This window comes from Lates calcarifer, linkage group LG3 (assembly GCF_001640805.2).
Source record: "Lates calcarifer isolate ASB-BC8 linkage group LG3, TLL_Latcal_v3, whole genome shotgun sequence".
NCBI classification, from domain to species: Eukaryota; Metazoa; Chordata; class Actinopteri; family Centropomidae; genus Lates; species Lates calcarifer.
Genome location: NC_066835.1, coordinates 1,737,851 through 1,751,978, shown reverse-complemented (window position 1 = coordinate 1,751,978; position 14,128 = coordinate 1,737,851). Strand labels below are relative to the sequence as shown.

At 39.7% G+C, this 14,128-nt stretch overlaps 2 protein-coding genes across 2 annotated transcripts; one reads left to right on the top strand and one right to left on the bottom strand.

Moving 5' to 3' along the window:
* Nucleotides 1-9: 9 nt before the first annotated feature.
* On the bottom strand, nucleotides 10-8,277 carry LOC108900255 (peptide-N(4)-(N-acetyl-beta-glucosaminyl)asparagine amidase-like). Its single transcript, XM_018701225.2, is given in 13 exon segments — nucleotides 10-727; nucleotides 822-999; nucleotides 1,953-2,063; nucleotides 2,065-2,139; nucleotides 2,887-3,072; nucleotides 3,165-3,275; nucleotides 4,602-4,747; nucleotides 5,339-5,460; nucleotides 5,796-6,015; nucleotides 6,152-6,314; nucleotides 6,885-7,112; nucleotides 7,253-7,367; nucleotides 8,106-8,277. Coding segments are annotated over 13 exon segments (1,932 nt in total). The 5' UTR covers nucleotides 8,207-8,277; the 3' UTR covers nucleotides 10-551.
* Nucleotides 8,278-8,376: 99 nt separating this feature from the next.
* LOC108900256 (3-oxoacyl-[acyl-carrier-protein] synthase, mitochondrial) lies at nucleotides 8,377-11,079 on the top strand. Its single transcript, XM_018701226.2, has 2 exons — nucleotides 8,377-9,704; nucleotides 10,428-11,079. The coding sequence occupies exons 1-2, from the start codon at nucleotides 8,713-8,715 to the stop codon at nucleotides 10,828-10,830; spliced, it is 1,395 nt and encodes a 464-aa protein (XP_018556742.1). The 5' UTR covers nucleotides 8,377-8,712; the 3' UTR covers nucleotides 10,831-11,079.
* The last annotated feature ends 3,049 nt before the right edge of the window (nucleotides 11,080-14,128 follow it).

The window sequence follows — 14,128 nt, the reverse complement described above, 5'->3', positions numbered from 1 at the left end:
CTCGACTACTAGAATGCAAAAGATAACTTTATTATACCACCACACATTTCTTCCAACATTCAGATTCTCATTACACCAATGCGTACATTAATTTGCTTCATTTACAATTATACACAAGAATGTAATTGGAGGGAGCAACCTGAGCTGATGAGGGTTTCAACCCTGGTTTGCAGTGTGGAATTTGTCCATGTATCACAAATTACAGACACATTCACAGTGGAGGCTTATGTTACAAAAACTATGGCTTTGTGGTTAAAACTCTTTACAAGTATATATCTCAATTTTTTTGGCCCTTAGTCCAATCAAAGTTTAAAATATCTGACAACATCTGTACTTACTGATAGGTAGAAAACTCAGGTTGTCATTAATCCATCATAAGATCATGCATATCTAATCACCCTGTGGGTCTGACACATATTTAAATATTGCACTTATTTGTCAACATACATCAATTTTAGAGCCCAAAACTATCATTCAAACACACAGAACTTGCTGGAGCAGGCAGGAGTCGAAAAAGTATTAGAGGTAAGTCTTGTTTAGTAAAGCAACTGTTAAGCATCTTCAAGCTGGATGAGGATTTCAAATGAAGACTCCTCTGTCTCCTTCAAGCTCTGTCTGAACAGCTGAGAGTGCTGCCAGAATGCTTCCCCCTCTCCACCACTGAGTTCTGCTACAACGATGAAGTCTGAAGAGCCTGACAGATTGGAGAACGAATGCATCTTCCCATCTAATGGTTCAAACACAGGAGAGGAAATTATTGGGAGGGATCATGTCATACAATCACATTTGGAATACTTTATCATAGAATTACATAACTATACCTCCAGAGAATTCTGTAGTAATCTGGCCTGACTGCAAGTGCCAGCAGACTTTCCCCGAGTGGAAGGTCTGGCTTCTGGCCATGACTGATACAGACTTTATCTTCATTCCAACTGGGGCAACATCAAACTTCCAGCTGATTCGTCCCATAGACGAGCCTTCTGTTCGAGCTATGTACACCTTCAGAAAGAAATACCATCAGGTAAGGACACCTACAGTTGCATGAGGGAGGGTTCCAGATTTTTCTATTCTCATTAGCTGTATTGCTTTAATATTCTACTGTATTATCCTTTTTCATGTTAAGCGATATTTCCAATCTGTTCTTTATCTTTGTCATCACCATCAAAAATAAATTCAATTACATACATACATATACCCTCTTCTCCTGGCCTAGTGATCAGATTAAAATGACATTTTGTATATTGTGTATTTCGAGCCACGACCTCACTTTTAATTGTTACCAGGACATAAAAATTGCATATATAGGATCACCTGGTTAAAACCACTTCAAAAGTTTGATGACTTTGCCCCAAAATAAAGGTTTAAAACACCTTAAACCATCCTTATGTTATACTTCTACTGCGCATGTTTTGCACAACAACAAAATTAGCTTGATATGTTTCCCAGTTCATCTGAAATGTCTGACATCTTGATATTTGACCTTAGACCACCAAAATCAAATTACTTCATCACCTTAGGTCCAAGTCAATGTTTGCACTAAATTTGACTAAAATTCCCTCAAGGTATTCCTGATATACTGCATTCATGAGAATGGCCATGACTGTCATACAGGCATCTTAACACAAAAGGAATGAAAAATGTTAAGAAAAGAGGTAACACTTCAAACTTGCATTGCTATTTAACTGTTTTGGAATTATACTGAAGCATTCTTAAGCAATAAAAATAAAGCATGAGACTGGAATTTTTCCTGCTATTATTATACATTTAAAATCAAAGACATCCAATATTCTTAATTAATTTGCATTTAGAGTGGCTAAATTTTAAGTTACCACTGTTGTGAATTTGTTAAACCTTTCTTGAGATGATTAAGAATATGTTAATTACTGTGAATCACAGAAAATAAAAAAAAAAATGATCTGAACTGAAAAACATGGCTTTCTTAATCATCGTACCATCTGCCAGTCATTTTCCACCTTTCTGAAGACTGACTCCTTCCTCCACACACACTGATCCCAGCTCTGAATGAGCTCAGAGTTGTTTGACAGTCGACAGTACTGGTCTTTCAGTGGCACTGTAGCACACATGCAGCAACCGATCATTCTTTTCTTGCTCAGTAGGAGTAAATACATAACCTGCAGCCTAAGAAAAACACACACAGATACACATTCCATTAGTCAAATACTGACTTGAACAGACATCAAGCAATTCACCTATCAAGCTCTGATACATAAAGCTATTAGAATATTAAGAGTACCATACTAGTGACTTAGCAATCCCCAACACCGATCTGCCTGTGTGTGGTATGTAATGCAGATGTTTTAGCTTCCAGAATGACCAGAAAACCTTCTCAAAAACTGAAAATAACCGTTGGAATACACTGCAATAGTTTTAGCCAGGATCGACCAAATAAACTGCCACACACAGTGTAAATTATCACTATGATCCTTGGTTTTGAATTAAGATTTAAGTATATAATGGCCAGAATCAGTTGATAGAGAACAAAATTTGGGGGGGGGGTTACTATATTACATGCAATACATAATTCATGGGAACTTTTTATTTAAAGGAAAATGACTGTATATTACAACATAGGCTTTCATTTTTGTAGCTGTGGAAATCTACCTCTATTTATGCACAGGAAAACTAACTGTGCACAACATTTGGACTAAATAGAACTTACTGGCAACTTAATTTACACGTAATAACCATCACAAATATTGTTTCTAGCCTAATATTGATCCAAGGCCAAACATTAATTGATTTTTTCGTGATCGAAAAGTATCTACTGAAATGTCTATTAAAACAGACACAGTATAATGAACTATGTCAGTAGATAAATATACCTGAGTGGAGTGTGCTCCATTATAAAACTATAATGTATTGTACCTGTGCTGAGGTCCCTGAATCAGCCACTCTGGTCTCTCCCCTTGCAATCCTCCAGGCCAGAGAGCCAGAGTTACGCCCCCCCAGCTCTCCTGGTTTTGGCGTCTTGGGGGAAATAAACTCCACCAGCTCAACAAGCAGCCTCTCTGTCAGGACCTTTTTCCTTTCTGGACTCAGGGACTGCTGTCTCTTCATTCATATCAGAGCAGACAGAATTTGACTTACATCAGAGCCACTACAGCAATTAGTATTAAATGCAGGATTAAAGGGTTATGGCTTACCACAGCATTGAGCCCATTGATAGTATGAAGCAGCCAGGCCTCTTGAACCCTGGTTCTTCTTGACAAAACCTCTGAATGTTTGCAGGAATACCGCCATGTCACATCCACCACCTGCACACACACACGATAAACACTGTACAGCTGTTTGTTGATTGGCTCAACTTTATAATATAATTTCACTTCCACATAAATGAAGACTTGATTTGCACTCGTATTTTTTAGAATACATTCACGGTACTATATGTCCAGACTCAAAACAATTCATGACTAAAAACACCCTCATACAAAAATAGAACAAAAAAGTTACTCTACTATCCTTCAAAAAACATCTGTATAGGTAACAGAGTGACAATTTTCATCTCTCCTTTTACTTGCCCTGATATCACCAAAACTATCAATTCTCTATTAAAACAAAGGAAAAGATCTACAGATAGAAAATATCTGAATTTCGTTATGGGACAGTGTTTCCAAGGCCACATTTCTGCCAATGGTTTTACATTACTCCACTGATCTACAAATGGCAGTGACAGAGAAGAAGGCTGCTAGTAAGTAAGGTGAGGTCAAAGGTGTGTCATGACATGACATGCCGTGTGACACAACAACATCAGCGTTCCGCCCTGTCAGCTGTCTAAATTCGACATTGTACTTTTATAGAGAACAGTGAGGCGGAATGAAGGTACAACATTGCCACAGGCTGTATAAAGGGAGCTAATGCAGGTTTAAGAAGTACAAGAGGAATTACCTTTAAAAATGTTATGAGAAAAGAAAGATGGATAACTACTACAAAGCTTCGACACATTTGTTAGACCCCAGGGATGCATTCAGTGTATTTGGTGTGAATCACTGAATCACAGAAACAGAAACGTTGTTTACAAGAAAACTCCACAGAGCAACTTCAACCACCTGCCAAAAACACATTTCTGTAGCTTTTATAAAGACCTATTTTTTATTATCCAAAAATTCCAATGATAAGACCAAGCCAACAACGAATGTTGGTATACTGTGTGTATACAAAGCCTGACATATTCCTCTGTGCCATAGACCTCCATTGTTGTCAAGAAGCCAGTACACCATATGGCATATTAATCTACAGCTATACAGTAAGTTATTCCAAACATGTGTATAATGTCCTCCTGTTTAGGCTACATTTGTTAAGAGGATTCAGTGGGCAGCCATTTTAGGAGGCTACTGAGCCATTTTTAAATCAGAGTTTACATTTGTGAGCCAAAAGATTGATTGGAACTACTGAGATTGGCTGTTCCATAGTCAGGGCAGGTGCAAAGCGTTGTAGATGGACTAACAAATGGTAGGTTTTGGTCCTTTCTCAGGATTCAATGACAGTAAGAAAAGATGTAGAACATAAGCATAATTTTTATCCTTTAAGAGTATCATATTTGCAAAAGAATAGTAAGAGCAGTATGTGTCCATTTCTCTGACCTGCTCCTTAGAGAAAGCCAGAACATAGGCCAGTTTCTTCCCCCAGCCGACTTCATACAGTAGAGGCTTATCACAGACGTTCTCACATGAGTCACAGTGCAGCCAACGACGCTGAGAGACAGAGTAAATTTCTGTCCACACATGGTCTGAAACAACATGGAGAAAAAGACTGATTTTCACTGAACCTTTCGCACACTTTCACACTATATTATTAGTTCAGATATCCAAGTAAGTACGACTTTAAGGTTTCGAAAGCCAGTTCTGATATTTTGTGATCTTGAGAAACTTAATGACATTACAGTACAATTAGGCATTCAGTATCTTAAATTTGTACTATTTTAATGGCAGAAATAAAAAAATCGGGTCAGAGTTTGGTACAGAATTCTATTTTGAAGGCAGAGGGAAGAGAAGTAAAATTGTATGCAGACCATCCCAAAACATTAAAAGGGTTAAGCATGCGAGGTAATTCTTGACCTTTTGAATAAGTGAGTGCTGCTGCATACAGTCCTGCCAACACACACTGAAACTCATTGCTCTGGTGTGTAAAATATGAATAGCAAAAATACTGATTAATATTCTGAAGGGACTCCTAGTCAACAAATTCTGTGATGTTGACAAACGTGATGACATGTCCCTAATATGCCAAATTCCATGTGCATATACATTAACATCTGTTTCTTCTTGTGCAGAATCTCATTAGCAAAGCAAGAGCTACAGTCTGTCAGTCATGTACATACCTGTGCTGTCCCAGATATACCTGGCCTCAAGGCCAAGGGCCCTGCAGCACAGGGTGAAACAGTTAGCCCACTCTCCACAACGCCCCCTCCTGGTTTCTAGCAGCTTCTCAGGATTGTTGTATCTGGTATTGACAGAACAGAGAAAGTATGCATACAAAATCTAAGTAAAGTCTAAACAGTCATTATATTCTATGTGTTTTGTGGTCAAATGCATTCATACTCTATGCATGCTTCCAGGAAATCCATTTTAAAATGTGTTAACAGTGAATGCTACAAAATTAAAGTCTGTGACTTAACAAAGAAATGCAAAAGAAATGAATAATAATAGCTCTCACTGCCTGAATGTTCTGCAATCTATTCCAATTTTTAAGGCTAGATCTTAAATCTACCCTTAAAACAAGTCCTAAACTCACTCAGTGCAGTGGTAGGAACTACACAAAATATCACACACACAAACCTGGGGAATCTAGTGGAGAGCCTGCAGCCTTGACAGTAATGGTTCTCCACTCGCTGAGCTCCCCAACGGAGGTCATCAGTGCTGGGACTGAGGGAGCCGGCATTCTGGGTTGAACCTCCACAGCTGCTGCAGGGCAAACAATCAACCCAGGAGAAGAAGTCCTGTTTGAACCACCTGAGTAATTCCAGCACCAGGAAGTCCTCTATTCCAAGTTTAAATTCTACAAACAGGAAAGCAAGTTTGTTTCTCACTGAATCACTGTGTAAAGGAGCATTCAACATTTATGTTTGTTTGCAGACAGTATGACACAGATATACAGTACATGAATTTAGTTTGAATGAGTGAGGGGACTTCACCTGGGTCAGCCTCTTTAGCCTGCTTCAGTTTGTGTTGAGCAGCAGAGGACAGCTGCTGGTGAGGGATGTGACTCTTAGCTTTCTGCTGTAGCGCAGGGTTTTCATACAGCATCACATGTTGGAAGTTTGACTGGAGAGTCACAAAGAAGCTCATACTGCTCTCCTGACAGAGGGACAAGAAAATATACAGGTCAGTATCCAACCAAGAGTAATGAAAAAATAGTGAAAGTGTGGCAGTTTCTAAATCACTGAGGAGTTACATATACATGTTCTTCAGTGATGTAAGGGACTATAAGAAAATTATTTTTGACACCACCTCCCACAGTAATATTTTCTCTACAGTCCCAAATGATAAAAAGGTTGAACTGAAATTTGTTTAACAGTAGTGACTTGTCCTAAATCCAGGCTAAGAAATCTTTTTAATTAACTGTTCCACATACCAGCAGCCACATTATAAATGTTGTATACACACAATATCAGGGCATGCTGTAAAACCATCTCACCATCTCTTCCTATTCTGGCAAACTGCAGGGTATATACTGGAGTTTCTAATTATTAAAATGAGATGCCCATCATAGATTTGTATATATTCAATATCAAATAAAAATTGATCTGAGCCAAATAAAAAAGTGAGCAAAGTGAGTTAAGGTGTGTTTATCTTCCGTGATCCTGCTGCAATGACACCACAACTAAATGCTAGATATCTACTCAGTCACAGTTTCTCTATCTTTACCAAGGATGGTGGCTGTAGCAGAGGTGGTGAAACTGGTTGGGTGGAAGCAGCAGCAGAGCTCTCTGGTGCTGCAGCTGAGGCTGAGGCTGAGGCAGTAGTGGTATGAGCAGTGGGCTGGACAGGCTGTTCTCTCTGAAGCCTCTGATCCCTCTCTGCTGCTATGGATTCCCTGATGAGCTTCAGCTGTTCTACTGATGCAGACTTGGGGAACACCAAGTGGGTCTCAGCCTGAAAAGAGGTGCAACTGGGTATATTATTTTTGCACAGTAAGGCCACAGATGACCAAATAGACTCTAGGTAATGAGATGATGCACAGTAATGCTGCTTAAACTACTGCAGTAGCCATCTGACAGTTTTATAGTAATTACCTCCTCAAATCCCATCTCAAAGAGACATTCTACAGCTCCTTTGATGGGCAGCAGCTTGGTGGAGAAAGTAGGATTGCCTATGCGGATCGACCTGTACTTTTCTTCATTGGGATACCTGTGAGGAGATGGCATCAAATGAGGAAATAACAGGCTCAAGGCTTTTCAGAAAAAAAAAAAAAAAAAACTTTTCGTCACTCTGAGGTGTGAGACAAATTACTATGTACACACCAGAGAATTATGTGTTCATTTATGTTATATTACATATACACAGAAATTATAAACTACATTTATATTCATATTTTCTCATTTGACAGACGCTGTTATTTATCCAAAGCGGCCTGCAATCAGTGTCTTTACATTGGCGTTGTCGTTATAGTGCTCAACAGTCAATTAAAACTTGTTTTACTGATATTTGCTTTACCGTTGCACACAAGTAGGCATTTTCTGTAAATGTTGTCAAAATGTTATCTCACTCCACCGCTTGTATTAGACCGTGTCAAAAGACTTTCGAGATACTGAGATATTAACGATATATAACTGCTTCCTGGTGAGAAAACCCAGACAACATTAAGTTCTTTTAGGAGTAGACGCCCGATTAACAAAGCCAGATAAAAATGCCAGATTTTGTTTAACATAATTTGGTTTAAAACTGTGTGTTGCAACAACAACGACGACGACAGCATACAACGGGGACCAAGTACAGCTTGTTTTACCGTCACGTAGACTGACTTTCATGTCATGAAGTTAGCCATTGAATTTGTGATGCACAAAATACTGCTAATACAATCTCAACGTAACACAACACATGGCAACTGACCGCTGCCAAATTTTGTTGCTAAGTTCACAACCTTACCTTAAAATATTGTCCGCATATGTAAGTAGCAACTTGGCGACGTCTAGAAAGACTTCATTTGAATTCTCACATAATGTTGTAATAGCTGGTGACATGGCCATACTGGTACTTCCTGTTCAATCCGAAGTGTCCTTTGAATTTTAAATATGATAGCTAATGCTATTTGAGCAACTGCGGCTTACAATGTTTGGGGTCCTGGATGAAGCTGCCCCATCAACGCCTGAATAAGTGTTTGCAGCTTTGAAAATATTGTATATAATTGTGCTTTTCTGTAATTAATTTTCACTGGGCACTTACATCTGTTATCGTGTTAGTGGTCTAACATTTTAGACTGAATGCAAATTAAATACAAGTTAAACGGGAGTGGCATAAATACAGACTATCCGAAGTTACAGGCAGGAAGAAAAGAAGAAGGCAAATTTAAGGATGGAGTGGATTTCTCGTATGAATATTTTCAATCGATTACACATTTAGTAGTGCTCTGTCGAAGTATCAAACCTAAGTTAGAGAATATTTCAGCGTTAGTTTTGTAGATGTATCCCTCTCATATTCAGAGGGCATTAACCGAAGCTACACGCTAGGCGTCAAACTTGACAGAGATAACAGCATGTCTGCTTTACCACTGTCCTGTTGGGCTAAACTCCAATGGAGATCACACACCATAAGGGCACTTCTACAAAAGACTACATGTATTTATCCCAACCAAGACTCCAGGCGTCACAGCTCTGGACAGCAGAGAAGGAGAGTTGTTATTACTGGCATTGGGTTGGTGTGTCCTCTGGGCACAGGGACTGCTCTGCCCTGGGACCACTTGATTCAAGCCCAGAGTGGGATTGTTGCTCTAGACTCAGAGGAGTACAAGACTGTTCCCTGTAAAGTGGCTGCTCTGGTAAGCAGAGGAACTGAAGAGGGCCAGTTCAATAAGGAAAGGTTTGCCTCTCGTGGGGAGATCAGCAGCATGTCACCAGCCACTGTGATGGCCCTTGGAGCTGCCCAGCTTGCCCTGGAGGACTCAGGGTGGTATCCCAAAACCCCAGAGGAACAACTCAGTACAGGGGTGGCTGTTGGCATGGGCATGGTGTCACTGGATGAGATTGCTCGCACCTCCACTGCCTTCCAAGAAAAGGGCTACAACAAAGTCAGTCCCTTTTTTGTACCCCGCATCCTTGTCAACATGGCTGCTGGGCACATAAGTATCAAACACAGATTAAAGGGTCCCAATCATGCTGTGTCCACAGCATGCACCACAGGCGCACACGCAATAGGTGATGCTGCCAGATTCATTGCCCATGGGGATGCAGTTGCTATGGTTACAGGGGGAACAGAATCCTGTGTAGGGCCTCTCTCAATAGCTGGGTTTTCCAGGGCCCGCGCCCTCGCCACCAAATGGAATGACAACCCCCCACTAGCGTCAAGACCCTTTCACCCAGAGAGAGAGGGCTTTGTGATGGGTGAAGGTGCCGCTGTGCTTCTGCTAGAGGAGCTGGACCATGCAGTGAAGAGAGGAGCCAGAATCTATGCAGAGGTCCTGGGTTACGGACTGTCAGGGGATGCCAGCCACATCACTGCACCCACTGCAGATGGAGATGGTGCATTCAGGTGACTAATTTTAGGGTTTTTGAAAGCAGATACTAATTTACATATATATTCAATATTTAACTCTTTTATTATTAATTGTGTCTGCTGTTTGATGCTGAGCAAAAAAAAAAAGTAGTTCAGAGGAATTACAGAGTTATATGTGATAATTCTCTGTGGGTTCCTTTTGCTTTCCCATCACTTTACACATTATCATTTGATCCACTGCTAATATAAAAATATTGAGCGGTTTTAATTAGATGTAGGAACACAGCAACATTACTAAAAAAAAGTCCATTGTGGCAAGAAAAAAAATAATCAGGCACGTGTTAACAAATCCCCAGGTTAGCCAAACTATTTGGGAAAAAGAAAATGAGGTAAAATGATCTCCCAGACTGTCTTTTGTGAACATCCATCACACTACAGTCTGACTTCCTGTCTCAGCTTTGATGCTCTGTAGTTGTGGGGACAGTTTTCTTGTGCAAAGAGGATTTTATTTTCATCTCCAAATAAAGCAGTGTAGATTAATGTAGTTTTACTGTTGGGTTGTTTACAACCTGTGTAACTGTCTGACTGCACCTCTCTTGCCACATCAGGCTTTGTTGAGAATCTGGGAATACAGTAACAATGCTATTGTATGATGAATACAATGCTATTGTTATTGGTGGATATAATAGCTAGAAAAATCATATCCAAATTGTAATAAACCAGAATTGTGCTTTAACTGTCTGACCACTGTCTCCATAGGTGCATGTCTGCCGCCCTTAGAGATGCTGGCATCTCACCGTCAGATGTAACATATGTGAATGCTCATGCCACATCCACACCTTTGGGTGATGCGGCCGAAAATGCAGCCATCAAAAGGCTCTTCCAGCAAAGCTCTGAGAGCCTGGCCGTCTCTTCCACCAAAGGAGCCACAGGACATCTGCTTGGGGCTGCGGGGGCCCTGGAGGCTGCGTTCACTGCTCTGGCTTGCTACCATGGGGTCCTGCCCCCCACTCTCAACCTGGACCGCACCGAGCCACATTTTGACCTGAATTATGTTCCCTGCACAGCGCAGCCATGGCGGACTCAGCGCAGGCGGGTCGCCCTCACAAACTCATTTGGATTTGGTGGCACCAATGCTTCACTGTGTCTTGCCAGCATCTAACAACACACTGAGACTAATTCTAGACTTTTTATTAGAAATGAGATCTGATCCTTTGCTTTACCTCTGGTACAACAGAGTTTCACTGATTGAGTATTTGTCAGTAAAATTGATCAGTCATGCTACTTGTTGTTTGTGGGAAATTCTTATGAACTGATAATGTGAATAATGTGAATTTAGAGAGGGTTCTACACAAGTCTGGAGCCTATTTAACTCCTGATATTTCAATAAAAGCTGCAAAGATGAAAAACTCTGTGGAAAGTACTGAAGCCTTGTAATATTTTATTGTTGGCATTGTTTTTTTCTTTGACATGACATTGATCCAATTTATGTGTATTGAAATTTTTCAAAATTTAGACAAAAACAACACTGCATATCACCAAAAGAACACCTTACCCGCTTTAGTCAAGGTGGAGAGAATTATGAACAGCTCTGAATACCACTCAGTGTTAGCACAATACCTTCAGACCTCTGCTAAAAAATTGACGATGAAGAGGAATTTCACCATTCAGCAATCCAAAGCATATCTCCTAATCAACAAAAGAATGGCTTCACCAGAGGAAGATTAAAGTTTTAGAATGGCCCAGCCAGAGCCCAGACCTGAATCCAACTGAAAGTCTGACAGATTTGAAGCACTTTTGCAACCAAGAGTGGGAAAAGTTTGCCACATCAGGATGTTCCTTGCTGATAGACTCCACCCACAAAGACTGAATGCTGTCATAAAATCAAAAGGTGCTTCAACAAAGCATTAGTTAAAGGGTGTGCATATTGATACAGTTAGGTTACTGTATGGTCCCCATCCCCCCGAGGCTTCATGGGAGGCATTCAGTTCAACTGATCAGATTTAATTGATCTGATTTAATTGTGTTGAATGCATCAGCCAAAGGTCACATTTTCAAATGTGTTGTTTGCCTTAAAAATATTCAGATAACAAAGATAGAGTATACAGCAGAGAAAGATGGAAAACACTGTCATTGGAGGAGCTTAAAAGGGATATTTCTGCTTGTAAAACAGTTTGGAGGGGATATGGCCCTGACAGGGACTGGACTTATCCTACATGATCTTACAAGGTCCAGTTTCTAAACTTATTATTTGCTCATTTGATAAAATAAGCATCACTGTGAAAGGTTTATGTGTTGTACCAGCAGGTGGTGCTAGCCCCCAACAAGTAATGTTAGTTTTAATGTACACTTTCAGTACATTTCAGGCTGTTGATATAATCCTCACCTCACATCATAAAACACAGGAGACACAGGAGATCGAGATCCATTGGAGTAAATAACGAAAATAATTCACTGTAAAGGCTTATATGAATAATTCTATCAAGATGATAATAGTTAATTGCACGCTGTTAGAATCTTATATCTATCCTGCATTTTCTTTAAACAGGAACTTAGACTCCAAAAAGCTCTGACAATCTACTACAATAAGTAGCTGATTTCAATACCATCTAAATGAAGGAAACATGACACAGTAGTGCCTTTTGTAATCACTTATGATGGCAGTTTCCTAGCCAAGACCTCTGGCTCTGTGTTGCTCCCTGTTGGATTCAGCCTGTTTTGGCCTTTTTCTTAAGCAGTGAGTAAACAACAATGAGAAAGACAGGTAAATTGGAGAACAAAGTGGCATTCTGTCAGGGTTGAAACGAAGGGAGAGGGACAGTTTTCCAAACTGTTACCTTTCTACTAAGTTTGCACAACACTTATTCTGCTGCTATATACCGAGGAAGAGATACAGTTGTTTTCTGGCCGTGTGGGGGAGACATAATATCTAGGAGTAAACATCAAGTAGTGATTTGGAAGCACATACATCCCTGTAGATCTGATGGTTAAATATATATTTTTAAACTGCTCCATGAAGATTTTTAAAGAGTATGAGTAAAACTGATTTCACATTTAACTGAACAATACTTACTGAAAATGCATTGATACATTGTTCAGTAACATTTTAGAGCCATATAAATGAAAATATTTTTACAGTCACTATTGACCAGTGGAATGAAAAGGGTTAAGTGCACCTTAAAAGTTAAAATGGCATCCTGCAGTAATATGGTCTATGGGGAGATACCCACTCTGTGCTGCAGTTAAAAAGAGCATTACTGGCAACTGTGGGAGGTTCACAGAAAAAAAAACAGTTGAACGGAGGTTTAAAGATCAGTGGCAAAGTGAGCTCAGTGGTATGACAACATGAGATAATTATGTTGCATTTAAACATGAGCTTTAACCGGAAAAGAAACTTTTGTTCATTCATTCATTCTGTATACCGCATAATATCTTTATCTTAACAGGGAAAGTTTATATATATATATACATATATATCTCTGTGTACTCCAGCTTCCTCACACTATATTATACTGATATTGTTGCTGCATTTATTTATCATCACTGTAATGTTAACACTAACACCGGCTCTCACAATGATGCCTTTTTGCTTTGTTATCTCATAAGAAGTGCATGAAGCAGAGGAGTGAATTCTGACACTGGAACCTTTCTTTCATGCTCTGTACTGTATGTGGCTGGCTTGGACCTCTTGCTCTGTGTTCCACTTGATGAATATTGTACCATCATGGCTGAATTTAATAACATGATGTAAAGCCAGGACCAGATGATAAATTGCTGTACTGGGGAATGTCTTTCCAGACCCATTTTTAGAGATTACGTTTTATTAAGTCTTCTGGATGTCACATCCAGCTAATGAATAAATCAATTATTCATTCATTTTTTAATTTGAAATAATCTGACACAGATAAATGAGAAAGCATAAGTTTTTTTTCTGGGTTAGAAAGGAAAGCCCAACATCTTCATGGGGAAGATTTTGGCCTCAGGACTTACTCTGTGTTCAGCTCTAGTTTCTTACCGTGATTCACAGTGTGTGTGTATTTCTTACTCTCAGTTTTGTATCTTTGCGGGGGGGGGAGCTGACATGCACGTTTTGTTGTACATCAGGTTAGAAATTTTAACATAGAACAGTAGCAAGGTCAGAATTCTCCACCTTTCTCTAATATCAGAGGAGAATTTATAGACTAGACATGTAACATTAAGATGATCAGACTTGAGGATGGGGACCCTGCAGAAGCAGCACTGCATTGTGATTTTGTCTTCCTCCCTGCCCTTGGTTTCTCTGAGAGCTAAGTGTACCCATTCCACCACTTCATTTACAAATAGTGCCTTAGCTGGGAAGGAACTATTGATTCCTAACGCTGTAATGATGATGACTTCGGTTCACGTTATTCCCTTTTCTCTTCCCTTTTTTTTTTATATCCCTGCCATCTAATTAGAGGTTATCCAAGCTGAATTATGAT